A 27,016-nucleotide genomic window follows, 5' to 3' on the forward strand; every position below is an offset into this window, starting at 1 on the left:
CCGCCCCGGTCCCGCATTCACAGCGCGCGTCGGTGCTTCTGGCCTCCTGCACCAGCGTAGCCGGCTTTCCTGCCGAGCAAACCTATCGCACGCGCGAGGGTTGCCTCAGAGATCGGTCTTTTCCACTTCGGGCCCGAGCGGCTGCGCAGGCCTCACTGCGCCGGGGTCCCCGATCCCCCCCGCCCGCGGGAGGCTCCCCGGGACACCCTCAGCACACTGACCGACGCTAAATCCCACCCCGGATGACGGCCCTGCTGCTTGCAACGCAGCCATGCTCCTTCGGGTCAGCGTTTAGCGCAAGTGGTTGATGCTTCGCCAGATGATTACACCTGTCAGCCAGGAGGAAGCACTTAGCACAATTACTACACTTATGCAATACTTTACTGCATTTTACAAGGCAGCATCTAGAACTCAAGCAGAGGCTGCTCCTGGCACGGGCTCAGCAGAGAAGATCTCTCCCAGCATCACCAGTTCCCACCTCCCCTTGTGTCACATCCCGTCACCTGCACCTCGTTCAGGAGCCACCGCCTGCAGCCTCACCCAGTCCAGCTCCAGGTAGTGCCCCTCCTGGCTGCAGGGATCAAAACATCCGCTCAGAAAAACAAACCAAACATCCCAGAGCATGAAAGGCATCCTCCCAGCTTCTCTTCTGTTTGGTTTTTTTTTTTTTTTTTGGTAGTTACTGCAAGTGCTTTGCACCCCCATGCCTTCAGCTGGGCCGGCTGCTACAGGCTGCTGACATTGGCCCCTTAAGACAGAGACTACATGACGGATCTGAGAGCTGCTGCGGTTCATTCTGGTGCTACGTGCCACCAGGCAGTAAAGAAATTGACCCCTAAAAAAATAATAAAAAGCTTTAATGTCTTACAGTAAACCAATAATTGCACAGTATAAATAACTAACACAGCCAAGTTCAAATAAATAACACATGGTTCAACACGCTTCTCTGTTCAAAAGCAAACTACAGCCTCAGGGAAGGGGGTTTGTCTTGTCTTGACCCAGTGCTCCATGTCCCATAGCACTCTGCAGCTTCACAGTGCAGCTTCGCTTGAGAAGTCATCGCTCAGGTATGAGCCTCAATCTTCAGAGTCCCGACCACAGTGGCCAGAGGCAGTTGGGTAAACACCATGAGAGCAGACAGCAAGGACAGCTCATCACCTCGCAGCTCGGCTGCTGGGAGAGGCGGAACCCCCTCTGGCTCGCAGCCCTTCCCAGTGAGGTTTGCTCCCCAGCTAGCTGTTTCTCATCTGCTGTGTGTTTAAAACATTCTGCTTAATAAAATAACACTTTATCTCACACTGTGGATCAGCCCCATATTTACCTGCGAATCCTCACAGCAGCCTGTGAGGTAGATGAGCATCGCCCCACACTTTGCAGACAGGTGTGAAACAAACCCAAAAGCAGAAACAAAGGTCCCCACTGAAGCTGCAAAACATGACATTGCCAGGGCTAGAACAAAACTGTGGGATATCTGGAGGTCCAGGCCCACATTCACTTCATTCTGGCTCATTTTTAATGGCTAACATTGCCCTACAGTTTACAGGCCTCCTTGCAAGTCCCCACTTAACACCTAGAAAAGATTTACTAATGCCAGCTAGATTGGAGGAGCCATGGCTGGGAGAGGCACAGTGGACAGGGACACATCCAGCACTGGAGATGGCTGGGCACCTGCGGCACTCGGAACAAGGAAGGGAGCATGGAAAGGAGGAAAATCTCATTGGGCAGACCCGGTCCTTCTACACGGCACCTGAGCAGCCCCTCCCAGCTCGCCATCCAGCTCAGCGCCGGGGTCCGAAGCCTCCTTTGCATGAACGGCTCTGCACGGGGCACTTGAGGGGTTCAAAGCGGACACAGACAGTGTTGCTCCCGCCTGGGCATTACTCAATGGGCTTCACTCTTGCAACAAACAAGGCAGTGGCTTTCTTCAGGAACTCATCCCTGCTCATGGAGGTGCCAAGCTTCCTCTCCTGCAGCGCCCGGTCCATGGCCAGGGCCAGGCCATCTGGCCCCAGCTTAGAGCCTGCCTCCAGGTAGCGGCTGGGGAGAGAGAAGTTGCCGGTGCCCAGCGCATCCTCCAGCGCCCGCAGCACGGCCTGGCAGACCCTCCCATCGGCGGCACCAGAGCCACCGTCCAGGACGCCAAAGAGTGCGTCCGCCTTGGCCGCAAACTCCAGCAGCACGAAGCAGGTGAGGACGCCGTAGCGGAAGACATCGAAAGGCACGGCCTCGTGGTCACGGCAGCGGACTCGCCCCAGCAGCGCTGCCGCCGCCTCCGCCGGCGCTCCCCCGTGCTGGCAGATGCCCCGCAGCAGCTCGCTGTACAGCCGCCCATCCACGCCCGCCTTCCGCCGCCGGCCGCCGGCGCCCAGCACCTCGTAGGCCGCGCCGGCGTTGCTGTCGAAGGCCGTCCTGTCGCGACACGGCACAAACACAGAGACAGACGGGCCACCTCGTCCCCCGCCCGCCCCGAACTACAGCTCCCGGCGTGCCCCGGGCACCCGCCCGCCGGCGCGGGGCAGCCGCGGCCGCGGGGCACGCCGGGAGCTGTAGTCCGCCGCCCGCCCGCCCGCCGCCGCCGCCGCCGCCGCCCGCACCTGTGGGAGTGGTGAGCCAGGCGCACGTACCACAGCGCCCGGGCCAGGCGCTGCGGCGGCCCCGGGAGCTCCGCGGCGGCCTCGCCTGCCGCACCGGGGCTACCCAGCACCAGCCGCTCGAAGTAGTCGGCCAGGAAGGAGACGGGCTCCTCGGGCCGCGCCTCCAGCACCTTCAGCAGCGCCTCCCGCACCATGGCGGTGACGCCGGCCCGCAGCAGGAACTCCGCCTCGCTCTCCAGCCCGCCGGCCGCCGCGCGAGCCGGCTCCGCCAGCCCGCTGCCCGCCGCCGGGGCCGGGGCGGCAGCCGCCCGCCGCTTCTCGTACGCCGCCATCTTGGCTGCGGGCGGCGAAGGCCTGTTGCGGAAGTGCCCGCGTCGCCATCTTGCACACTAGCAGCCAATCGGCGGGCGGGAAGGCAGGCGAGCGCGCCGCCCATTGGGCGAGGCGGCGGGCCGCCATCTCGCGTGTGGGCAAAGGAGCCGCCCTGGCAGCCGTAGCGGGGCGGGGCGCTCCGGCCGCCATGGCTACTCCGGGCGGGTGCCCCGCCCTTAGCAACGGGGCGCGCAGCGAGCGCCGCCCGGTGGCCAGCGCCGCCGCCCGGACCTCCCGGAGCCGGTGGGGGGGCCGCAGGGCCCGGCCGAAAGGACACTTGCGCAGGGTTCAAAGAGAAACGAGCCTTTATTGGAGCACCCCGCCCCGCACGCCGAGGCCTCGCTCTCCTCCGCCCGCGCCCAGGGGAGGTAGATGTACGCAGACGCAGACACAGACAGGCAGCCCCCCCCAGGGCCGCTTCCGACTCCTCTGTCGTGACCGAGGGTCGGCCGACGCTCTCCCGCCCATCCGCGTGGGTGCCGGGAGCAGCCCCCGAGGGCCGGACCCACCCCAGTGCCCAGCGCCGGCCGGGCGTGATCCAGCCCCGGGAGGGTCCCCGTCCCCATCCCCGTCCCCCCATCACTGAGGATCCCTCTGCTTGTCTCCCTTCCAGCCTTCCCGTCCCGCAGGCAGCCCCGAGGCTCTCCTTTCTCCCACAGGACTCGCGGGCGAGCTCCTCCGAGCAGCAGGCTACCTGCCCGGGAGCCGAGCGGTTCCCAGCACGGTCTGTCCCCTCGGAAGCCCCTCAGCATCCCTGGCAGCAGCAGCCTCTGGCAGGGACAAAGTTTTCAAAAGCAGCAGCTCCTTGGAGGTCTCTGGGTCCCAGAGCGCTTGTCCTGGGGTGGGGGCTGCTCTTCTTTCAGGTCTCACAGCAGCATCCCGCACCCCACCAGCTCCACCAGTCCCCGCCGCGATCCGTCGGTTGCTCATCGTCCCAGGGGCTGGGCAAGGCCAGGAGCAGAAGCGGCGACAGCAGGGACTCATCTGGAGGGCTGTGGGCATCTGTAGGCAGTTCCCACTCCTAGGGCAGCTCGTACTGAGATCTGAATCGTTTCCACAGGCGATGAGACATGACACCAGTCACGATCAGGCCCAACAGTGAGACCGTTGTCCCCACGGTGATGGCAGGGCCCGTGCTGAACGACTCTGCAGAGACATGAGAAGGACCTGTAATTGCACACAGACTGCCCACACCAGCAAATACCAAGGGGTGGGCGTAACACCCCCCAGCACCAACACTAACACCCCCCAGCACGGCACTAACACAACTCGGTGGACCCCAAGCCCAAGTAATGGGGGGTATGGGAGAGGGAGCTGCAGACCACCACTCACCATCCAAGACCATCAGCTGCAGACTGACCACCTGGGAGCGGTGGCCGAGCAGGACACACTGGTAGTGGCCCTGGTGCTGGGGCTCAGCGTGGTCCAGCCGCAGTGTGGAGCTGCTGCCCACCGCCTCCTCCCGGTACTGCGAGAGGGCCACGGGGGTCTGCAGCCAGCGGACAGTGGCATTCCCAGTGCACCGTGCATGGCACTCGATGCGCAGGGCCCTGCCCCGCGTCCCATTGGGAGGCAGCGACCAGATTTGCAGTGTGCAGGCGGGCACTGTCCCCACGGATGGCCCTGTCCCCTTTTCCGTCGAGGGAGACCCCCAGCTGATGCCATCCACAGCCGTCCCCTGCGCTTCAGCTGGGGGGCTCATGGTGGTGGAGCCAGGGAGCGTGGTGGTGGCTGGACATGCCGTGGGACTGCCTGCGACAAGGTCCTGGGGAGCAGGGCCCTCTGTGGAAGGTGGTTCGGTGGCAGCAGCCAGCTCCAGGATGGTATCAGCATCAGGCTCCCGCGGTGTGGTGGCCAGGGCTGTGGTGGGATCATGTGTGGGGACACTTGGCTCTGGGGGCAGCGCTGTGGTGGTCACGGGTCCGGCTGTGCTGGGGGTCCTCGTCATAGTCACCACTGTCCAGGGGCTCGCCGCGGAGGTGGCCATGGCCACCGGCTGCTCTGTCACAGCTGTGAACACAGTGTGTCATGGCGGTCTTGCCATGGCTCGGAGCTGGGATGGGGCCTCTCTGGCAGACATTATCCCCGTGGGGTGGCAGCCCCCTCTGCCCACGCTGCCCGACAGCCCCCTCCTCCTCCACCCCACAAACACAGCTGTCCCGGGCAGGGAGAGGCAGCGAGTGGGAACAAACCGGCACCCCTGGCAGAGCAGCGGGGACAGGGACAAGGATGGGAAATTTGCAGAGCGGTGCAGAAACGGGGGCCGTTCCCATTCCAGCAAAGCTATTTCAAGCAGTGCAGGGCGATGGGGGGGTCAGCTCCAGTGGACGGGGCAGTGTGCGAACCCAGGTCCCCAGCTCCCACGCTGGCACTCACCCCCAGCGCTCACGGCCACAGATGCCACCCGGGTGAGGGTCTCCTGTCCGATGCTCAGTGTCACCTTGCACTTGAACTCCACCCCTTCTCCCACCTCCTCCCCAGCCACCAGCAGCGTGGACACGATGTCAAACAGCTCCTCATCAGTCTCCGTGACATCGAAGTCTGGCTGCTCCAGCACTTGGTCCCCGCGGTACCAGGTGAGGACCAGCCCCATGAGCGGGTATGCCTGCCGGGCCGAGCAGCGCAGTCTGGCGGGCTGCCCCGGCTCCAGGGCACGGGGGTCTGTCTCCAGCTGCAGCGTGTCCGGGAGGGCTGAGAGAGGAATTGCAGCATCAAGTGGTGATTTTTGGCACCGAAGCCCAGGAGGGAGCTGGCTGCCTCAGGGACCAGGACTTTGCCAGGGAGGCGACGAGGTATAGGCTGGGGAATACTTACCGTAGACCTTCAGGTTGACAGCGTGCTGGTAGTGCTGCCCATGGCATGTGCCCTGGCAGATCTTGGTGCCCGCCATGGCGACCACGGCACTGCTGACATGCAGGATGCTGTGGGTGGGGAAGGAGGCGATGCTCCCCAGGTTGGTGTCCAGCCCTTTCCACTGCACCGTGCCTCCCACGCAGGCCAGGGAGCAGTTCAGCTGCACTGAGCCCCCATACCGCACCACCGGCTCCCGCGGCGTCACCGCCAGCTTGTCAGCAGGTCGCCCTGGGTGGAGGAAGGAGGAAACCGCGGAGTTTAGGGAAGGGGACAGACAATCACCAGAGGCCAGTTCCTTACAAGGCAAACGGGACGCTGGTTCCCCTGTTTGCTGAGAAGTGGATGGTCACGCTCAGGCACCGCATAAGCTCCATCCCGATCACCACGGCAGGGGCACTGCTCATTAGCGAGTTAGGGGCGGCCAAGGCATCTCCTGCAGTGCTGCTGTCCCAGGGCAACTGTTTCTCTGGCACCAGGCATCGGGAGTGTCGCGGAGCCAACATGCCTGTGGTGACTGCCAGCCCGGGTCTGCTCCGTCGCAGGCATTGCCACTTGATCCGTCTCGGTTTACCACTGAGATTTTCCAGCCATTTCTTGGGGAAACGAGCCCAAGCGCCCCTCCCCCCCCAGTTCTCATCCTTCACCAGCACTGCTGCTGTTCTGGCAGTGGGACAGTGGACCCAGGCCAGGCACATGCTGTCGCTTGCACAGCAGCACACTCTGCGGCTCGGCGCCAGGCTGCAGCGCCAAGACGAGGAGGGCTGCAGCAGCGACGCACATGGGACATGGTGGTTGTCGAGGCTCAGCAATGGGGAGACCCTGGGGCCGCGTTGGCCCGCGGCGCCATGTGGCAAAGCAGAGAGAGCAGCAGGCAGGGCCGGGCAGCACGGCGGGTTAAGGATCAGGACGGCTCTTGGCCCCCGTGGCACTCACCGCTGCAGCCCCACAGCAAGCTGAGGAGGAGGAGGAGAGGATCCAGCTCCATTGCCCGCAGAGCCAGCGGCGGGGCAGGGCAGCAGCAAGGGCTGGTTTTCCTTCCTTCTCTCCTTCCAGGGAGCGAACGCCACCAGCTGGGGCTGTCTCCTTCTGGCCGCCAGCCCCGTCCTCAGCCCTTCTTAAGCTCTCTAGGAACCGCCCCCGCAAGCACCAGCCCTGGGGCCTCCACGACTTTCCAGCCAGAGGGGTATTTCCAGAGGGAGGTTTCTGATTTTCTTCCAAGTTCAACTCTTGCACAACACCCAGCTCCGCAGCCGAGGGCTGTGCCAGCAGCCCCAAACCTGGGAGATCCCTTGGGCCAAAGGGTCCCTGTGTGGCTGCAGGGGCCCCCATCAACCCCACTGGGCAGCCCTGTGCAGGCACCTGTACCCCACGACACAGCCAAGATCCCATCCCTTCCCCGATTCTCACTGGGCTCCACCGTTTCCCACCCAGAGCTCCTGGCAAAGCAGCCCTTTTCATGCCCCAAACACCAACAACTGAAATGAACCATCGTGGGACTGACTGGGGACGTTTGTCTATGAGAGGGGCTGTCTCAGACACCTGCCCCAAAAGTGGGGCCAGGGCCCATGTTCAGCATCACTGGTGAGCACAGCTGCCTGCAGCTGGCATGCAGGGCGGAGGGACGGGAGCCCCCAGCTGCAGCATCTGCCCAATGCACGTCCCACCAGGACCCCTGTGGGAACACAGCCTTGGGAGCGGGCAGCCCCCGTTGCAGCCTGGGCAGTGGCACAAGTTGCACTCAGGAGGAACCTGGACCAAAGCCCCAACTGCTCCAAAACATGGGGTTTGGAAAGGTGCATCCCCAGGGCAGAGGGAGGAGGTGTCCTGCCCCAGGCTTGAGTGCTGCTCAGCATGGCTGCAAACAGCATTTATTCCCAGAACAGGGTGTTTTCAAGGATGAAGGTAGGCATTCCTGGGAGGGTTGGTTTTATGGTATAGATGGAGAAAGTGTTGCCACATGGAAGATGTTGATTACCCCACGTTATCTAGCCCCAAGACCGTGGCACAGCCTCAGTGACTGTCCTCTGTCTCATGGCAGGTCTGGCATCGCTTCCTCGCTCCTACCTAGCTCCCTGGGAAGAGACGGTCCTGATTGTGCCCCTTCCTGTCCCGCCGGACTGGGGCCGAGGCTGGGGAAGGTGCTGAAGGACCGAGGGAGGGGACGTGCCCAGCCCTGCACCTCCTGTCACAGAAGGTCGCGCAGGACCTGGCTGTTTCCCATCAGGCAACTCTCAGGAGAGGCAGCTCCGGGCACTGGGCGCGTCGTGCATCCTTTCGGGAGGCCAGGTAATTAATCCTCTGATGGTCCGGGAGGCCTCAGAGCAAGGGAAGTTCTCTGTAAACAGCCACCATCAAATATGCACATTCAGCCAATGTCGGGTGATTAATGGCTCTGGAGTTTTTGTTCCTTCCATCCTGTGTTAACAGAGCCACTTCCCGGAGTTTCCAGCAGCCGCGGAGCCCCCGGCCCAGCCCTGGTGTGGAACAAGCCACAGCCAGGGCTGCTTCCCATGCTGGCTGGGCTCTTCCCAGCAGCGAGCTCAGGACGCCTGAGGATGCACACGCGGTGCCAGGGTTTCGCCTCCCCCTCCTGCTCCTGCAGCCCAGATCTGTGGCAGCCACTCAGTGCATGAGGCCACCTCGCCGGACCCTCCGTGGGTGATGGGTGAGCGAAGATCCTGGGTGAGCCCCAGGAGGGAACGGTCAGGGCTGCACAGGCTGCACACCCTCAGTGGTGTGCGGACAGGGTAAGTAAGCATCAAGCGATGGGTTACTTCATGAGGGGAAGGATTGCTTTGTAATGTCACCAAATAAAAGTTCAAAGAAGGGAAATACTGTCCGCATGGACCATGCTCGCTGCTACAGGATTTGGGGGCAGGAGGGGCAAAACACAGACAGTTAAAAAAAAAAAAATTATCCAAGCTCTGGAAGATGCCCTTGGCAGGGGTCTGGTGCAGCTTTCTGCTGGGGCTCCTGCAACGACAGACCGACACCAACAGGTCCTGGGAGGATCAGTCCTGTCCTTTTGGTGCCCACCGGCTGCCAGGTCTATGCATAGTGCCAGGGGCTGCGGAGCTGCACAGCCTCTGCCTGCGAGCCAGGGGCAAAGTGGTCGTGGCCATCAGGGACCGGACTCTGGCATTCCCGTGAGAGGCGGCTCTCCATGAGCCCTCAGCATCACACCCCAAGCCCCGGGCACCCCTCAATATGACGCTTCAGGTGAGAAAAGAAAAATCATAAATCAGCGTCCAAACCAGAGCTGAGCACTTACAGAGCAGTCCTTCTTTTAAAAAGAAGATTTCCCAGACTGGTCATCAGGAGATTAATAGTTACCAGAAAGTCCAGCACCTCGTGATGCACTTCCTCCAGTTCAGGGCTTGCAGAGCACTTGAAGCCACAGGAGCTGCCCTGGCCTCTGCTGCGCGGGTAGATGGGCAACACAGATCATGGAAGAAATCAGTTATGGAAACCTGATAATACTCCAATTCCACAAGGGCCAGCTCTAACGGCACAGTTATCAGGCCAGGAGACTCATCCAAGCTCAGAGTAATGTGACAGTGGGCCCCCAAGGCAGCTTGCGCAGGTTTGGCCGCGAGCTCCCCCTTGCCTCCTATGCAGTGACCCACCACGGTTCCCAACCCACCACCAGCTCGGGGTCTCTCTTTTAATAGGCTCAGAGGACCTTCCCTCCATCCCAGAGGCACGTACAGGCAGCTCCCCCTACCCTGGACATGGAAAGGTCGCGGATCAACAGGTTGCAGACACAGGGGGCAAAGAGCAAGCTGAGGCACTGGGGCAGTTTTCCACCCAACAGGAAACCTCTTGGGTCAGAGCAAAGGGAATGACAGTTTTCAGGAATCAGAATTCCAAACATTTTTCCTGGAAGCCAATCATGCTTCCTCCTAAAGGGCAGGAGGAGGGGGCTCTTGCCGGGCAACTCTAGGTCCAGAGGCATTTCTCAGGAAGCAAAACAGGTCAGTGGGGAGAGACAAACTGCAGAGGGACGAGCGCTGGCCCCCAGCACAGGATACCCCCGCGCCGCCACCGGCAGCGCCGCAGCCCCCTCGGGCCGGGGTGTAGCCCTGGCCTGTCATCACTGGCACTCGCTAACGCCCGATACCAGTGCCACCCAAATGACCACCACGTCAAGGAGAGGACAGCCAACGCCACGCTGTATTGAAATGCCTCCCCTTTTTCTCCAGAGACGCAAAACGAGACAAGCTAAGGGTTCTTTCTCCAATAAAGGTGGAAAAAAATGAAAATAAGCTCTAGTCCAGAGGAAATAAATACAAAAGGCAACATATTGTATAATAGATGGCTTGTGTTTCCAGCTCATTACAGGATATCGGTCATCAAACACCAGTTCCCATCCAAGAGCTGACTTCCAGACGTGTTTATACTTCTTGTGATTACATTGTTCACTTAGTACCATCCTCAAACACCAAAAGAAGCGTTTAAATAAGTAAGATAAGATCTAGATTAAGCCTGGCTGGGAACAAAGACAATAGAATCTGGGCCGCTAAAAACCAGGCCCGGGCCAAGGCTCCAGCGGGGAGGTGGGAGCTGGGGACCCGGTGTGGGGCCCTGCTCCACCACCTCGGGGCCGGGGGCGGCCAGGGGCAGGCAGCCCTGTCTCAACTCACACAAACCCACCAGCAAGCCTTTGCCTGCCGAAGGTGACAGCTACAGCACTGGCCCACTACACACAACAGACCATACTTGCTCCTTCAGAGCGTTTTGCTGCTCCTTACTTAGCCCGGTATTTTAAACGTTGCCTTGTACAAAGTGCCCAAAAACCGCTTCCTCTTGCACAAGCACTCGGCCTCCATTCAGTAGGATGAGCAGTGGGATCAGGGCTCAAAACATTTTATGCCTAAGCACCAGAGAAGTTTGAACTGTTAAGGTAGTGCTATTTTAACACTCCACTGGAAAGCTGGATAGCTATTTTAGGATCAAGGATGCATGTGAATTGTTTCCAAGTACTTTTTGCTCTAGATTACTTTCCTTTTAAGGAATTGGTAGAAATAACTCAAGAACTTGTGCCTATTCGCGACAGGTTGATTTACAAGGCCTGATGCATGGTCTCTTTTAAGAACTTCTTCAGCACAATTTACAAGGGTCGAGATGTACTGGGCAGAAGTGCAGGGCAGGCTTGGAAAGCTGTCTTGTAACACAGGTGGGGGAGAAGGATGAGGACAGAGAACTTCAACACAACAGGAAAGCAGCAGTTTAATAAATAATCCATCGGAGGGAGAGATTAGCCAGTTCTAAACACAACCTGAACTAAAATAAATACATTTCATTGTTAGCTTAAAAAAAAGAGAGATACAGAAATGCACGCAATAGTAAACTTTGAGAGCGAAGTGCTGCTGTTCTTCAGTGAACATGGGCTTGCCACATGCCCACACTTTTTAAAGATAATCAAAGTTGTTAGCAGCCATTCAAGTGCAGAGAAAAGAATAAAAAAACAGTGAAGTAAGAAGTTACTATTTTGCAAAATTAATGGCAAAAGACAAAGCAATGATTTAACACAGGTTTTTTAATGCGACAGGATCTGCTTAAACTCGCTTGAACTGCTGCCATCAATACTGGAACTGCAGAAGAAGGGCAATTAAGCCAATTTTTGCCTTATATTTGGGGCATTGCTGTTACCAACCTGAACTATAAGTCACTGCAGACGAATTCTGGGAATACCGATGTTAAACAGCCAGGCTCAGGCACTACACAGCAGATCAAGGGGATTTTAAGAAAAGGCTCTTTTAAAAAAGTTGCATTTTCATATAAAGTAACAAAAATTGGCAAAACTAGCTGAATGCTCCATACAGGTTTTCCAGTCTCCATGTGGGACGCTGCAGAATTACCAGCCCTTCAGAATGAGACATTCTTCATTCAGGTCCGGTAATTTCAGCTCCGTCACCGCTTGGCCCAAGTCCTCCTCTGTCACTTAAAGGCAGAACGGTGGATGGGTCACATCCCTATGCTGATGGGGAAGGGAGGTACCTGGGTCTGAGGCTCCCACCCAACCAGGTGAGAGGAACTCCAAAACCATGGAAGGGAACCCCTGTCTGCTCCCAGCGCCAGGAACAAGCGACACCTCAGGGGAGGGCGAGCAGCCCTGCCCCACAGAGAGCCCCCACTTCCCAGGGCAGGTCCACGTGCCATGGGCATCCAGGCTTGGGGCTACACAACGTCCCAGGGCCAGCCCCCACACCAGCGAGGGGCCCCCATGCCGGTGCAGCGAGGGGCCGATGTACAAGTCACCTTTACGCTGATAACAGCACCCGCAGCGTACTCCACTGGTGCAGCTGCCCGACACCGTACCCCCCCAGCAGCTGAAGAATCCTCTGCCACGGTGGAGCCTTTCACACAGCCACGCTGCAGCCTGCCGATGCGGCAGTAACCTGCGGTGTCGCCTGGCCCCGAGCTCAGGGGCTGATGAAGCAACCAAAACACTCCAGGTCCACTACTCGTGAGCCAGAGGATGTCAGCATCGCTGGAAACTCAGGTATCGCATCATGATGGATGGGGACCGAGGGGGGAAGCTCGCCCAGATAGTGCTGCTGTCTGAAGGGAAGAAGCCGAGATGCCGCAGGCAGCAGCGGCGGTGAGAGGGAACGGGACTAGAAACACAATGGTTTCAATAAACTATTCAATAAAGGAACGGACTTTTAAAAATATATCTCTATATACTTTATATCATATAAATTATGCTCGTCTTTTTGTAACGTTCTGCTATATTCTACCCGTGAAGCTCCGAGTACCTCAGTGTGAACGAGGTAACGATCCGGTGTTTTGTTTCACTTAATTTGTGTGTGAGGGACAAACTTACTTCAGTTCATTTCAATACAGTGTAAATAAATGAATCGCCAGATGTACTTAGTAAAGCTCCAGTCTAAAAAAAAGGCATTTTTATGAGCGATACAGAGCTGGGATTGCTGTCTGGAAGTTTAAGTGACTGCATTTCCTTCAGGAAAGATGCTTGCTGTGCACACACAGTACAGATCATCCCAATAACGTTTGGGAATTTGGAGTATCACCACAATGAGCCTGGGAAAACTGGAGTCACCGCAGGTCACTGAGACTTTTTGCTAGCTCTGTTCTCCAGTCCTGCAATTAGATCCGCATCAGGAAACTCTCAGAGTCCAAGGTGGCTGCCCTCTGCACAGACAATTATCTGCTCTTACAGTTCTGATTACAGGATCTGGGTACCAGGCTAGATTAATGCAAAACAAACTGTGAATTATTTCACTTAAATGTCCACCTCCAATAACTAACTGGTCCAGAAAACTGGTACAGACATTATATTATTAGTTCAGCTCAACCTAGGCAGGCAGTGGTTCCAAGCTGTTAATATCTGACAGGCGTTTACGAGACCTACACAAAATTGCAGCTCTCGATTTGTCCAAAGCCAACATTAACCAGCCCTCACACTGACAAGCACACAGAAGAGGTCAAACACTGAATACACCCTCAAGCTCATGTCCCCTCATGCTCCCAGAGCAGGGCGAGCTGTATTGCCAGGGCTGAGCAGGGGATGGACAGTGCTCTCCCCTGCTTGTGCCAGTTCTGGGTCAGGGACTATGCTCTCCAGGGTCATCCAGTTGGTGTTTTTGATTAAACCCAGATGCAAACGGCATTTGCAGTCACTGCTGCACAGGCACAGCATCAGCCACGATTACCCATTTGCAAAGACCCAGGACATTAGGTGACAGCGCTCCCTCCCTTTTGGCCTTTCTCCCCTAGGTTACCTGTCGCAAACCTACAGAGAAGGGATCCCAGCCAGAAAATGGCAGCTGTTGCACATACCCTGCTCTGAGACAGGACTATTTTTGGCCGCTGTATCCTCAATTCCCTTAACAACTAATTGCTTAAGTGTTCCCAGTTTGGTCTTTACTTCCCCAGTGATTGCTCAATGCCATTACTTCTGATCTTACTCAAATGAGAATAATTGTTTCCTGCCCTCTGCCATATCTCTGTGTAGCTATAAACAACCAAGCTTTCCCTATATGTTTGTCTCAGCTTCTTTCACAACACTCAAGTTCAAGTATCCGCTGCTCTCTCCAAACAGAGCTGAACCCTGCAGCAGAGGTTGCAGTTCCATTTTTCAACACAACAAAAGCCTTCATAGCGGGCTCAGAAATGCTACATGGAATCCAACCCTGTAAGTTCAAATCAATTGCAATCATCACCATCAGGATCTTCTGGACTGAGAAAAAACAAGCTACAGTCATTATCTGGTTTTAATATCAGATGGCAAGAGCTTGGGGAAAAATCAACATGCTTTATAAAAGTGCTCAAGATAAACAGCTATTTCTTTGACCTTTCTCTCAGGAAACCATGCTTTATCAAAGTGCTTAGCAGAGCTTAGTTGTTTCCCCAACCTCTCAGAGAACTGTATTTTCTAAACAACCCTTACAGTTCCAGAAAAAGATTTCTGAAAAATGCTTCTACGTACTACCTATGGAGGTAGCAACAGACAAATGTTACATCACTGTAACAAAAAGAAAAAACAAACAGAAATACAAATGTTGTTGACCATCTAAGCATTTCTAATTCGTGTAGTTGCCCTTCTCTCATCTGCCCCTTGTGTCAGTTGCAACTTTACTTCTTAATTTTTCTTATCTTCATCAGAACATTAAGTCAGTAGATTTTTTCTTTTTGTCTAAGTTTCACTTGGGCCAGAATGTGCAAATTCATCAGATCCTCAAGCAGTGCAGATCTGCTCACAGCTGACTACACTATCTGTTCCTCACACATGCACACGCTTTTTCCTTGGTGTACTATCACAGCACAGGCTGCACATACTGCACAAGACAGCTGTCAAGCCTCTCTCTGGGCCGAGGTTAGCCAACCGAGTTGTGATGGGATCAGGAGCAAGTACCAATTATATAAGGGGATGGGGCACGTAACAGATGCCTTGTTTTATTCTGGCTGGCAACTCAGTTAGTTCACGTTAGAACAAAGACAATGCTAGCTCCTTAATTTTTCACTGACAAGTCGAGTATTTGGCAGGTCACACCATGAAGTTCAGTATTCATGTACAAGGGCAGGTTTGCTTTAAAGAACTATCCCTTCATGTGGAGCAGTTCAGTATCTCCCCTTTCCATCAGCACCAGATGATACAATTCCCTTTATGCACCAGCTGGGTGTATTTGGCTTGAAGGGAAACCCTGTCCCTTCTCATTAGCTGATAGTGGTACAGACTGTTACGCCATTTCTTCTCTTCCCCCACCCTCTCTCCCCAAACTCCCATTGGCTAAGTCCATCCTTGATCTGGAGTTGAGATGCAAGCCAGGTCCTTCTCTCCCAACCTCATACGCTGCTGTCCTCGAGCAGGGGCTCCTTGCCATCTGATCCTCCGGCCTGCGGGCTGTGGGTATGGGTCTGGGCTCCGTTACTGTGCTTCTTGTGGCTGCCTGATCTCAGTGCAAGGTTGTGTTCTGGAATGAACAAGGCCACCAGGAGCGACAGCAGGACAGAACAAGCCCCAAACAGGAATGGGGGCCCTGGGATAATGCTGCTCTGTAGGGAGAAACAGAGGAATGATTAACGCTCAAGTGCAAGGACAGAAGCAGCCCAGCAAATGGAATGATAAAGCTGAATAGGTTACCTCATCTGTAGGGTTGGCCATGTTGGGTTTGGAGGCCTTACCCAAAGTTTCCACCTCAGCCATTTCATTCAGCTCCACGTGGAAGAGATAGAAGACAAAGCCGTAGAGCGCTGGCCCCAGGCCGTTACACAGACCCCGAATTCCAGTGATCATCCCCTGTACCACACCTGGGGACAGAGCGAGGAAAGGAAGGTATGCCTCCAGCTTTCTGAAGAAACTTGTTTTCCTCAAGGATGCTTACATATTTAAGGACAGGATCAAACATTCAGATCTGGATTGACACCCACTCTACAGATGAAGTGGTTAGCTGGTGATTAGCTTTGCTCTGTATCAAGTTTTACAAAAATCAGTAATGCTGGGCTTGCTTTGGAGAATAAAATGAGCATGGGCACATCAAGCAACAATTTCCAGCTGAACTGGAATTTAAGACAGCCAAGTCTGAGGATTCAGGGTCGAACCATGTAGCAGGCAAATTATTAAGCAGCAGTCTTCTCTCTACCTCAAAGGCAACACTGAACACCTACATGCATAACTTAAGAACTCTCTCCCAAAGCATCAGCTATGGTCAAAGAGACAAGAGTGTCAATACTACTAAGAATAAAATGACACTCCACAGCTGGCACTGACGTTCCTGCCTGCCCCTCCACCACCGATGCTGAGAATTCAAATGTGCGTCAGCTCAAGCACCTGCTGGGAGGAACTCACCCATTACACAAATCCCCAAGTGACTCACCCTGTTGGTCGGGGTCTGCGTTCCTAGACACCATGGCACTGATGGCTGGGAAAGTGATGCTAGACATGGCAGCCACAGCTCCTGCTGCCCACATCATCCTCGGAGAGAAAGAGGCAGCAGTTAGGAGGCAAACTGCCAAGGGCCAGCCGCAGACCAGCACCGCGGCAGTGCAGCATTTCCCTCTGCCAGGGGACAGGGAGCTGCCACAGAGCCACCGCAGGGAGAAACCTGCTGACGCCAGGAGACAAGCATGGGCATACTCTTACCAAGGCTGTGATCCGAAGCCATACCAGGCAAGCTGCAGGATCTGGAAGCCCAGTCCCAACAGGATGGTGTTTTTATTTCCTATCGAACGCATGAGAATTCCCAACACTACTGTCTGGAAAGAAAAGCAGGTGCTTTCAAAGTAAGCGCAAAGAAAGATGACAGCACTGGAAGGCAAAGGGATGGGAATCTGAGGGAACTCGTGCTGCTGTGAGACTGGCTATCATGCACATGCACTCCTCCACTCTCATAATATCATTAGAAACCAGCACGTCCCTGTCCATGGCAGAGCACAATCTATGGAGCTTCACAGAGCAACATGGAGCCACCCCACAGTTTACCAGAGTTCGTTGGATTCAACAAACAGCTACATTCAAAACGTAAGAAAGCGGGACCACAGGTAGCCACTCATGGGTCCGATGATGTCTGTGTGGCCGCAGGGATTCTGACAACTCACCAGCCCCAGTTATCAGAAATTTTGGACATTCTTATAACCAGACTGCTAGAGCCAAGACAGAAATGGCTTCTCACCTGAGCCAGTATAGAGAGAATTCCAACCACACCAATAAAGGCTGCCACAGTCTCTGAGGAAAAACCAATGACCTGTGAAAACACCAAAGAGAGACTTTTCAGGCAAGAGATTTGCACCATACAAGAAAAGCCACTCCATCGGTGTCATTAATGTTTACTGACCTTGCTTATCAGGTACTTAAACATTAATCAACCACACCTTCCACTACCTCCCTGCTGCCACAGGAATAAAATGTAAGATTTTCCTCTGGCTGAAGAAACAACTTCAAATCATTGGGCTCACCTTAAATGCCTGAAAGTGGCATGGACAGGATGGACAGCAAGAAGCCAAGCAAGGGTCCTGGAAATGCCTACAGAGTGGTCACCAGGCTCCCACATTTTTTAGGAAAGCTGTAATAAGTCACTATTTCTTATAACTTCAACTTTACTAAGCTATTGGCCAAGATGAGCTTCCTCAGGGCATGCACCTAAGATAATATTTGTAGGCTGGGATTTCCTGCATTCAGAGCCTTCCCTCATCACAAGAGACTAACCTGTCGCAGGTACAGGAAAAAGCTGGAGTACTGGCCGGCTTCAGGAAGGTAGGAGAGAAAGACGGTAATACAGATGAGCAGCACTGTAGAATCCTGACCCACTTTCCGCAAGGACTGTAGGGAAGGGGAGTGGGGAATGAAAATAATTTTTTTAAAAAAGGAGTTAATATAATTAAATATTCTCCAGGTACAAAGACAGCAAATCCAAGTGCTTAAGTCACCATGTATCTAAGAAGTGAATGCTTGAATGAAACCAGACCAGCATTTCAGAGGAAGATACAAACACTGCCACAACACACCAGACCAGTTGTACAATTGCATCAACTTACACCCTAGAATGAGGAATTTTTACCTTTCAGTTTCTCAGATTTATAGTCAAGTGCTTTTGATCAGAATTGCTTTTTCCTCAGACAGCCAAAATAATCTTCCTAGCAAGCAAAGGTGAGGTGAAACGGTGCAAAGCTCATCATCACTAGCAATGGTCCTGAGAAGCCAGGAACACAAAAGACTTCTCCTGACACAGTACTATTAGCAAGTAATGGAATTTACATTCCACCAACTGGCACATTTCCACCAACAGATGCTCTTGCTTCAGGATAGCTGGAGATGCTTTTAGATGGTTTGTAGCTATATGAAATCAGTTAGAAGCTGCTAGACAGCTTTAGATATGCATAGTCTGCCATCAGTTGAACACTGTACCTTCAATGGGGTTAATCTAAGCCTCGCATCCTTCACCTTTTGTGGAATGCATCTTCCTTTTGAGAGAAATTAGCAGAACTAAAGCAAATATAAGCATTACCAGCATGCAGAAAAACATCAGCAAGATTACTTACAGCAAACGGGTCTGCTTGTTCCCAAGAGATTGGAGCTCCCCAAGAGACTGGGCGCATTTCTTCTGGCAGAGACTCTGGCACAGCCAGCAGGATAAAACCAATATCCAGCAAAGCAACACCTGAAGCTAGCACAACCACCAACGTATCACCATAGGCTTGGGAAAGGTATGCACCAATTGCTGGGCTTGTGACCAGACTAGCAGCAAACGTGGCTGACACCTGGAAGCATAAAACATTAATACAGCCTCTTCTTCCTAGAGCCTATTTTCTCCTCCAGAGTAACCCAAGGATACTAGTTTTGCCATCTTTGACGGAGATAATCCAGGTGAACAGGGACTCCTGTAGACAGAAAGATGACATGTTCTCTTGGTGCGATCTAGGCTAAGTTCTAGCAAAAGGAAATTAAAGCTATCCTAACAATTCACATACGATACTGCCAGTAGCCCTATAGAAAAGGTCCTATCACGGGCTACTTGTATGGATGCCAGCATCACAGCCTGCCCCCTTTCCCGGTGCAAAGAAGCTCACAGACCAGGCTGATTTAAAGGATAGGCAACAATACTGCTGGTACTCAGATCACAAAGAAATTAGCCCTCTCCCTCGGTGCTAAATCACAAACAGAAGAACAGGGAGAGTATGTTATTAGTGAAGCACATATCATCTTTTCACTGCTACTGTCTTCAGGCCTCAATAAATCTCCCACCCTAATTTTATACCTCTCCTACCTGCAAAGCCCCAAATATTTCTTTCAAGAGACATGCCAGTTATTCAGCTCCTTACCAAGCCATACGCCGTGCTGCGTTCATGCTCCTGTGTGATATCGGCAACGTAGGCAAAAATCACAGAAAAGGTGACAGCAAAGACTCCAGACATGGAAATGACCGCAAAATACCACCTGAAACAGGCATTGCCAAAGGCAGAGTTAGAGAGCAACTGCATGCCTGCTGAATTAGAACCTCTCCCTTATTCTTCCTTCAGTCCATCCTACTTCATTGTACCAGAAAGCACTCAGGAACATCGAGCTTCAGTCTGGTGACCCATGGAGTTTGATCACTTATTTTCCCCACACAGCAAGGAAACATCAACATGCCCTAATAGTGACAATGCAGCTGTCAGAATAGGTACCAGGAGAGGAAAGACAGACTCTTTCTTCCTGACACAGAACCCTCCAGTAGAACCAGACAAGTAAATTAGTCTCCAGGCTGAGCATCCTTCTCCACTGAACAGGCTCTTCCATCTCATCTTCAAATGCAACACCCGCAAAACCCCCACGGTTCAGTCTTGCACTCATTCCTCTCCTCAGAACCCCTCGGTTATAACAAGAGTAAACTCACCATGGACTGATCTTCATAAGGGGAATTGGCGCACATGTGAAGAAGACAGTGAGGAGGAGGAAGGATTTCCTGCCCCAGACATCAGAGAGAGCACCAATCAGTGGGGCACTTAGAAAAGAAAGCAGACCCTAAGAAAGACAGACAGGGTGACAGAGAAATCCCTCAGTCAAATTCTGATTGTTGATAGTAAGAACTTTTGACAACATTATCTAAAGATAAAAATACAAGGAGGCAATCCATTCCTATTTTCTACAAGTAGGCAATATTACCAAAACAGAACAGTTTGTTAAACTGCTCACATCCTTTTAGGGAGGGAAAAAAAAAAAAGTTCAACCAGCTAGGCGCTGCTAAACACTCCAGTTATTTCCCATTCTCTACAACTGCTCAGCCTGCAGCTGTGGTCTTCCCAGGCATGCCTGTGCAGCAGGGAGTTGCCCTGCCAGTACCTAAAAAGATGTTGGCACAGCTCCATCACATTAACATCTGCTGCAGTTCTAGGGAAGGCTTTCTCTTTTAGATGGAGACAAGACAGGCCCGATGAGATGGCAAGGCCATTATGCACAAATAAAATTGTTCAATGCCTTTCAACATCTTTCAAACCCAAGACAGGCAGGGAAGAGCCCTTAAGTGTATATGGGAGTGCCCAACTCACATTGAAGCAAACCTCTCTAGGGCCATTTTCTGAGATCCTCTTGCCAGAGCCAGGGCCTAATGATCTGTTTTGCCACACTCCCAAGTCAGAACACATGGCTACTGCTTGTTTGCTATAGTTGCCTCCAATTCTGCCCTGGGAATGCTGGTCTAGTCCAAACTTGCCATGCCAACTTACTGTGCCACAGCACACTCCCCACCTTCTGTCTCAGGAGAGCCCACTACGGCCCACTTAGTTTCAACTTCTATTACTGATAAGTTCAGGTGTCATTGATTTTTTTATTTTGTTACACTCCAGAATATGGATATGGGACTGATCTCATGCTGATTAGAATATTTTCAGCTGAAACACAGAGCTGTTATGGACCCAAAGCCAGGCTGACAAGCAGCACATTGTTAATACTGCTCAGTAAAATCAACTACACAAGTCACCCGATGTTCATGCTCTGTCAATTCTTCATTTTGCATTAGGTTTGCCAGTAGCACCCCAAACTGAAATATGAACATTTATCTGTCAAATACTGGTTGACATCAGCAAATGACACATATTATAATGGCTTGCCACTTCTTGCACTGATCGCAGATTCAAATGAAAGCCTGGAAGGAATATTCCTTACCTTGACTCCATGAATCAGGCCATTCATCAAGAATGTATGCTGAGGAAAAGTCTGGTGTAACACCTAGGAAAAAAAAAGCCAAAACCAAAAAAACAGAGCTAGCAATGTTTGCAAAATTTCCATAAGCACCTGACAGCTAGATGCCTGGAAAAGCACAAAACAGGGAAAATGGGAAATGCACTACCAACAATGCCACAGCTGCACCTACGTGAAGAGCTCTACCTCCCCTCTCCAACATAGGCAGCCACTTTCTTTAATACTTCCTAGGTCTATAAATTATTCCAGCATGCTTGGGCAAGTCTAAGATAATCTGAAACATGCCTTTCTCCATCCCCAGCACCATCTGATTTCCCTCTGTTTTTACTTCATGTGACAATATAGCTTTTCTGTTGTTCTCTCCCCCTTTTGTACTATCTATACGTTCGATTTGCATTTTATACTACTAAGCTAATACTATATTTCTAAATGCCTTTGCAAAAACAAAGACTCCTTTCACATAGTTACCTAGATATCAGAGATTGGGTCAAAAATATGCATGGCACGTTAGACTTCAATGTGAGCTGGCATACCACCACCAGAAAATGCATTTAAAAAGCTGAGAATTCTTCCTGAAGTTGTCAAATCAGAAGTTTACGGCTCCTTAACTAAAGGCAAATATCCAAGATGAGACTTCAAGTTTCTTTAATAAAGCTATCCCTCTGCACTTAACTTTATTGTGAAGTTGCCTTTGCTGCCTGTGTTAATCATAACTCAGGCAAGTCCTGAATGAGTTACTGGTGGGCTCTCCTAGAATGAGCATGACTTGGTGTAGCAAGTAATTGCCAGGAAATTGTCTCTGTGATTTAACACCCCAGACAACGATAGTGGTAGTTCAACACAAATCTCTTTTATCCCTAAATAAGTCAGTGTAGGGTAAATGGTACAGTCTTTGGGTAAAAAGTCAAAGATTTGCTCAGCTTTCTTTCATTAAGCTCCCAAGTGCACCTTTTTTTTTTTTTTTTTTTAATACCTAGGGGGAAAAAAAGCAACAAATTACAGTAAACTACCAGTAAATTCTACTAATTTCAGGTCAGGTCTTTCACTCCTGCTTTCTTGAAATCCTCCAAAAGCTTTCATAAATCTAACTCATGCTTTGCTCCAAGTTAAGCTACAATAATTAAGAAAATAATTGCCCAACTCCATAAAAAATTACTATAGCTCCAGCTTTTTCAGGTACAAACCATTACATCTTGGTTTCTACTTCCTATACTCCAAAGGCCTATGTTAAGATCTTTACCCTCACCAACACAAGGTGAACTCCAGTCTACAAGAGCCAGTATTTTTCTCAGGGAGACTTACTCACCGTTAGCATTGGCGTGGTCAGCAGCCCCCAGGCAAAGAACTCCAGGAAAATAACCACCACGGCATGGTACACGCTGGGCTCTCCAATCCCCTGTCGCTGCAAAACAGAGGTCTGTAAGTAAAAAAAATACACGTATCCTGATCTGTGATAGATTGAAGATCTGTAGTTTGGATGCTGAAATGTCAGCTCTGACCTAAGCCATTCCCAAGGCCATTCAGTGCTGTCTAGCGCAGGTGAGCTTGTGCTGCATCATCTCTCCGTCCAGTGTCTACCAACACATGCCTCTCCTACAAAGCTGATTGTTCTCAATTTTTTTTTATCCAAGAACTAATATCTTTGATATCATTATGCTTTCTCTAAACGTGACCAAACTTATCAGCCTTTCAATCCTCGCCTCAGGGACCTGGAAACAAACCACCTCAATTCTCTGCATATTTTGACAGCAGCATGCGCAACACCCCAGAGAAGCCTCTGGGAGTTTGGGAAGGCAATTTTACTCCTCACCACCAACTCCATCTACCCAGCATGGTGGGAAAGGCACCATCCTTAGATCAGCTGTTAAAAAACCCCCATGCCTCAAGGCCTTGCTGATCTTTCTTTCCGTAAAGACTTCTCATGGCATTTTCAGGGTAGCATTTGTTCTCTCTCTTTTCCAAGTGCCAAGTCTCAGCTGCTAGCCCAGGAGGTTTTCTCCTGCCACACAGGACACACCTGCAAAGTCACAAGCTCACAGGGAAAACAAATAGCAAGGAATGGGAGGAAAGCACGCAAGTTTCCACTGAATTACATTAGGGAACCGCACAGGCCAAACATTTAGTAGCACAGTGTGCTGTTCCACAGGAACCCATTTCTTGTATTAGCAAACCACATGATCTGAACTCACCAAGAAGTGTAGTCTAGCCCTGATACATTATTAATAAAACCACCTGAAATGTCTGCAATCCCAGCAATTTAGACAGCTTCCAGCAGCTTGAAGAGTATCCAGAAGTTAAAAAAAACTTCCATCAGCTGCACAAATCTCACATCCAGAGGGATACTCGATTTGCTATGGGAAACCTCAAATCCACGAGCATTTCTCTAGGCCAACAGAATGGACTTTTATATTAATTTCCTTGCAGCTGACTAACATTTCTACACTGTGCTCTTGAAATACAAATCATTTAATGGACCAGACGAAAGATGTATCTGTATCAGTATCCTGCCTCCAGCATTCACTACTGACAGATTCTCAGGGACTGGAATTCAAGAAACTTGGCACATGAAGAGCAATCTTTTACCCAGTCGCATCCTCCCAGGCTTTGACAGAGTAATACTGCATTTCAGATAACTAATACAGCTGTAAATTGTTTGAACTATGAGAGGAGGCAGCAAAAGACGTTATTCTGCTGAAACGTTGTTTACGTCCACAGACTCTAGTAAAACTGTCTCCCGCAGACAGGCGAAGTCTGCTTAAAAAACAAATCAACAGCATCAACACAAGAGGCACCCTACCCGCAGGGGACACGGTCATTAAAAGAAGTCAGCTGTATTGCACACAAATGAGATAATGTTTTGCAGTAGAGGAAGAAGCCCCAAGGCAGCACGAAGCCAGTAATTAAGAGTACAGCTATCGTTACCCACCTTGCTCCACAGATCAGCCCTCTCCTCTTCCTTCCATCATCCCTCTTTACGCTCTTGAGCAGTTAAAACATTTCTACCACATGACTGCAACAAAATTAACAGCCAATCTCTCCTTACAGAGTATGTCCAGATCTAACCTGGTCACAGCTTAACGTCACTCCTTCCACTTATCAACTGTCTTACTGTGTTAGAGTCGTTAAACAATTCAGGATAGCCAATCTCCTTTGGTGTACACGGTCACCCCACCAAACCACTCCTCTAGAGGATGCACAGCTGCTACCACAAAATACAAAGATACCACAGAGAAAAAGTAAAAACACGCAAGAAGATACTAGGAGCCCATAGGGCAGGCCAGCGCCTCATGGCCAGCACGACTTTCTCTTGAGAGAGAAAGCCCAGAGGGAAAGAGCTTGCAACCACCTTAAGCTCAGGTGCGCCCACTTCACAGCCGTCTTTGTACAGGCCTGACTCTGTCGCCCGCACTACCGGAGCCTCGACAGCGCGGTGGTTCTCCCACGGTAAAGAACTCCTCTCAAAAGAGGTAAATGTTTTACAGGGATCTGAAGAAAGCCTGTCATCCTCAGAGCGAATACAAAACGTCAGCGTTGGTGGCTCACGACCAGTCAACACCTGCACCCGGTGAAAGAGGGAAACGGAGCAAGCAGCCGGTCTGGAGGAGGGCAGCCCCGCGCCCCGCAACGCGGGCCGGGCCCCGCTCTTACGCGCAGCCCCGAGGCAGCGGGGCCGGCAGCAGCACCCCGGGCAGCCGCGGCCGTGCCCCTACCTGGGGCTCGGCCCCCGGGAGCGGGGCAGCCGGCGGAGAAGAGGCCTGGCCTCCCACCGGCCACCGGCGTCCGCCGCCTGCCCCAGAGCCCCCGCGCCGGCTCCCGGCCCCCTCGGCCAGCCCCCTCCCGCCCCCGGCCCGCCGTGCCCCACGCTCCCGGCTCCGCAGGCCCCGCTCCGCAGCCCCGCAGCCGCTTCCGCCCCCCCGGGGGCCCTCGGCCCGGCGCCCAGCCCCGGCCCCCCGTTATTCGCCGGCCCGCCGCAGCGCGCCTCACGCTCCCGCCGACCCCCCGCGCTCACGCCGGCCCCGTCCCGGATGACGATCTTCTTGGCCAGCAGGACGCTGCGGTTGAGCCGCTTCTTCTTCTTCTTCTCGCCGGTCATGGCGCCGCCGGGCCGCTGCCGTTCGCCGGCCTCCGCCGCTGCCCCATCCTCCCTGCGGCGGGCCGCGCCGCGCCGAGCCCGGGCCCGCACCCGGACCCGGACCCGCACCGGGCGGGGGAGCGCCGGGCCCGGGGCTGCCGGGCGCGGGGGCGGCGCCGCGGGGCGAGGGCGGCGGCCCGGCTGGCGACGGCGGCGGAGGGCGGCCCGCCCGCAGGCCCCGCCCCGCGGCGCGGCCCAGCCCCGTCGCCCGGACGACGGCGCTGACGGGCACTTCCGGCGCCCTGCTCCGCGCCGCCGCGCCCTCGCGCCCCATTGGCCGCTCCGCCTCTTCCCGGCCTCTGATTGGCGGGGGGCGCGGGCGAGCGGCGGCGCGCGGCCTCTTCCGCCGGACTGGGGGGGCGGGGCCAGGGCGTCACTGCACCTGCCGGAGCGGCGCAAGGCACGACGGGAACGTGGTGGGCGGGGCCTCTCCCCGCCGGCGGGGGGCGGGGCATGCCGGTCCTCGCCGGTCCTCCCCGTCGCCCGCCGGGAGCGGGGGTTGCCCAGGGGGAGAACGGCTGCTGCTCCGTCTCGTCATTAGCGACTCCTCACCTGGCCTGGGGCGGCGCCGGCCGGATGGGCCGACACCGGCGGGACCGGGCGGCCCTGCCCCTACCGGGGGACGCCGGTCGCAGCCTAAGGGGGGGGAGGGGGGTCTGCTCCCCGGTGCCGAGCAGCTGCTCCCGAGCGGGCGTCGGCGCTTGGCGGGGACCGAGGTTTCGCCGAGGGCTGAGCCCGGCTGGGCCCGCCACGGTGGTGGCTGCTCCGTCCTGCGCCCCCACGGAGCCCCCGCCCCGGGCCGCTGAGGGCAGTCGCTCTGCAGGGCCGGCGAGAGCCCAAGGGACCGGGGCAGAGGCCCGTCCCACCGAAGCGGGCCCTCTCTCGGGTACCCCTGGGGTGGGCGAGGTGGGCCACTGGAGGGGCTCCCGGGCAGAGACCCTGTGGTGGAGCTCCGGCTTGCCGTGGCAGGGGGGGGCAGGCAGGTGCAGGGACGGTTCTGTGACCGGGCCGGGGTCCTGCTCCCTGCCTGCGCCCGTGAAATTGGCAATAACAGATCACCTCGGTGCGTCCTGGTTTTTCCTGCTCGGCATCAGCGCGGGCTCCGTCTCCCGCAGCGCCTGCAGTGAATCGCACAGCTGCCGGGGCTGGTCCAGAGATGGGACACCGCTCATCGCTGCCCGGCTAAGGCACGTCGTCATCACTGCCTGCCCCCGCTTGCCTGCCCAAGGTTTTCCTTTGGCTACAACCCACCTGGGCCTCTCCTATTGCCTAGCTTTCAAAAGTTTAAAATTTCAATTGGTTTCCATAATGGAGCTGAAATCAAACCAAGCTTGCATCAAGCCCCTGCGTCCCCTGTGCTCTCCCACCCAACCCCCTCCGTCTCAGGACAGAGCTGCTGGCTCTCTCCGCCCTCCCCACAGGGCTTATTTTTGCAGGCTTGCAGTCGCTGCAGGCACTCCAGCAGATGGATGGCAAAGGGCAGGTCTGCTCTTCCGCCAGCTCTCCCGGCCACACGGCTGGCATGCCTGCAGGCACCTCCTGGCTGGGGCAGGAAGGTTGAACAGGGACCCACGGCTGCCCCGGGGGCGGGTGGTACAGGAGGCTGCTGAAGGTTGTCCCTGTGCCACCGCAGCCCTGCTCGGTGACAGGCTGGTGGCTCTGTCCACTCTGTGCCAGCATCTCGGCTGGCCTCAGTCGGGGTCATTACAGCCGAAAGCCTTCCTGGGAGGATCCTCGCCCTTTCCCCGAGCCTGGCGCCAAGGGGAGATGGGGAAGGGGCAGCTGGGCCCTGGGCTGGAGGGGCTAAGCACTGCTGGGGGACTGCAGTGTGGCTGCTGGTGCTGCGGCGGGAGAGCAGCACCCACCTTGGCACTACCACCAAGTCGCTCGCATGCTTGGCTGTGCGCGCACGTGTTTTTTCCT

At 54.3% G+C, this 27,016-nt stretch overlaps 3 protein-coding genes across 3 annotated transcripts; all 3 read right to left on the reverse strand.

The window, feature by feature from the left end:
- Window positions 1-840: 840 nt before the first annotated feature.
- On the reverse strand, window positions 841-2,926 carry TPGS1 (tubulin polyglutamylase complex subunit 1). Its single transcript, XM_049807937.1, has 2 exons — window positions 2,595-2,926; window positions 841-2,409 (listed from the first exon to the last, which is right to left on the reverse strand). Exons 1-2 carry the CDS (start codon window positions 2,924-2,926, stop codon window positions 1,878-1,880), a joined length of 864 nt encoding a protein of 287 aa, XP_049663894.1. The 3' UTR covers window positions 841-1,877.
- Window positions 2,927-3,582: 656 nt separating this feature from the next.
- Window positions 3,583-6,804, reverse strand: MADCAM1 (mucosal vascular addressin cell adhesion molecule 1). Its single transcript, XM_049807917.1, has 5 exons — window positions 6,753-6,804; window positions 5,781-6,047; window positions 5,343-5,657; window positions 4,299-4,976; window positions 3,583-4,112 (listed from the first exon to the last, which is right to left on the reverse strand). The coding sequence occupies exons 1-5, from the start codon at window positions 6,802-6,804 to the stop codon at window positions 3,988-3,990; spliced, it is 1,437 nt and encodes a 478-aa protein (XP_049663874.1). The 3' UTR covers window positions 3,583-3,987.
- A 4,219-nt stretch (window positions 6,805-11,023) lies between these two features.
- Window positions 11,024-25,192, reverse strand: LOC126041750 (hippocampus abundant transcript 1 protein-like). The gene is made up of 12 exons (XM_049807912.1): window positions 24,971-25,192; window positions 22,268-22,363; window positions 20,926-20,988; window positions 19,658-19,785; window positions 19,104-19,218; window positions 18,324-18,542; window positions 17,491-17,604; window positions 16,958-17,029; window positions 16,429-16,541; window positions 16,163-16,260; window positions 15,430-15,596; window positions 11,024-15,341 (listed from the first exon to the last, which is right to left on the reverse strand). Exons 1-12 carry the CDS (start codon window positions 25,052-25,054, stop codon window positions 15,132-15,134), a joined length of 1,479 nt encoding a protein of 492 aa, XP_049663869.1. The 5' UTR covers window positions 25,055-25,192; the 3' UTR covers window positions 11,024-15,131.
- Between the last annotated feature and the right edge of the window lie 1,824 nt (window positions 25,193-27,016).

This window comes from Accipiter gentilis, chromosome 8 (assembly GCF_929443795.1).
Source record: "Accipiter gentilis chromosome 8, bAccGen1.1, whole genome shotgun sequence".
NCBI classification, from domain to species: Eukaryota; Metazoa; Chordata; class Aves; order Accipitriformes; family Accipitridae; genus Astur; species Astur gentilis.

What these genes read in the sequence shown, in the direction of transcription:
- LOC126041750 (XM_049807912.1), bottom strand. Translation starts at nt 25,054, where the DNA reads ATGACCGGCGAGAAGAAGAAGAAGAAGCGGCTCAACCGCAGCGTCCTG. An exon ending in TGACCACGCCAATGCTAACG is followed by an intron (nt 20,989 to 22,267) that starts GTGAGTAAGTCT and finishes TTTTTTTCCTAG; the next exon opens with GTGTTACACCAGACTTTTCC. An exon ending in GGCTTCGGATCACAGCCTTG is followed by an intron (nt 16,261 to 16,428) that starts GTAAGAGTATGC and finishes TTTCTCTCCGAG; the next exon opens with GATGATGTGGGCAGCAGGAG.
- MADCAM1 (XM_049807917.1), bottom strand. Translation starts at nt 6,804, where the DNA reads ATGGAGCTGGATCCTCTCCTCCTCCTCCTCAGCTTGCTGTGGGGCTGC. An exon ending in CTTGCTGTGGGGCTGCAGCG is followed by an intron (nt 6,048 to 6,752) that starts GTGAGTGCCACG and finishes TCCTCCACCCAG; the next exon opens with GGCGACCTGCTGACAAGCTG. An exon ending in GCAGCTGATGGTCTTGGATG is followed by an intron (nt 4,113 to 4,298) that starts GTGAGTGGTGGT and finishes ATGTCTCTGCAG; the next exon opens with AGTCGTTCAGCACGGGCCCT.
- TPGS1 (XM_049807937.1), bottom strand. Translation starts at nt 2,926, where the DNA reads ATGGCGGCGTACGAGAAGCGGCGGGCGGCTGCCGCCCCGGCCCCGGCG. An exon ending in CTGGCTCACCACTCCCACAG is followed by an intron (nt 2,410 to 2,594) that starts GTGCGGGCGGCG and finishes GTGTCGCGACAG; the next exon opens with GACGGCCTTCGACAGCAACG.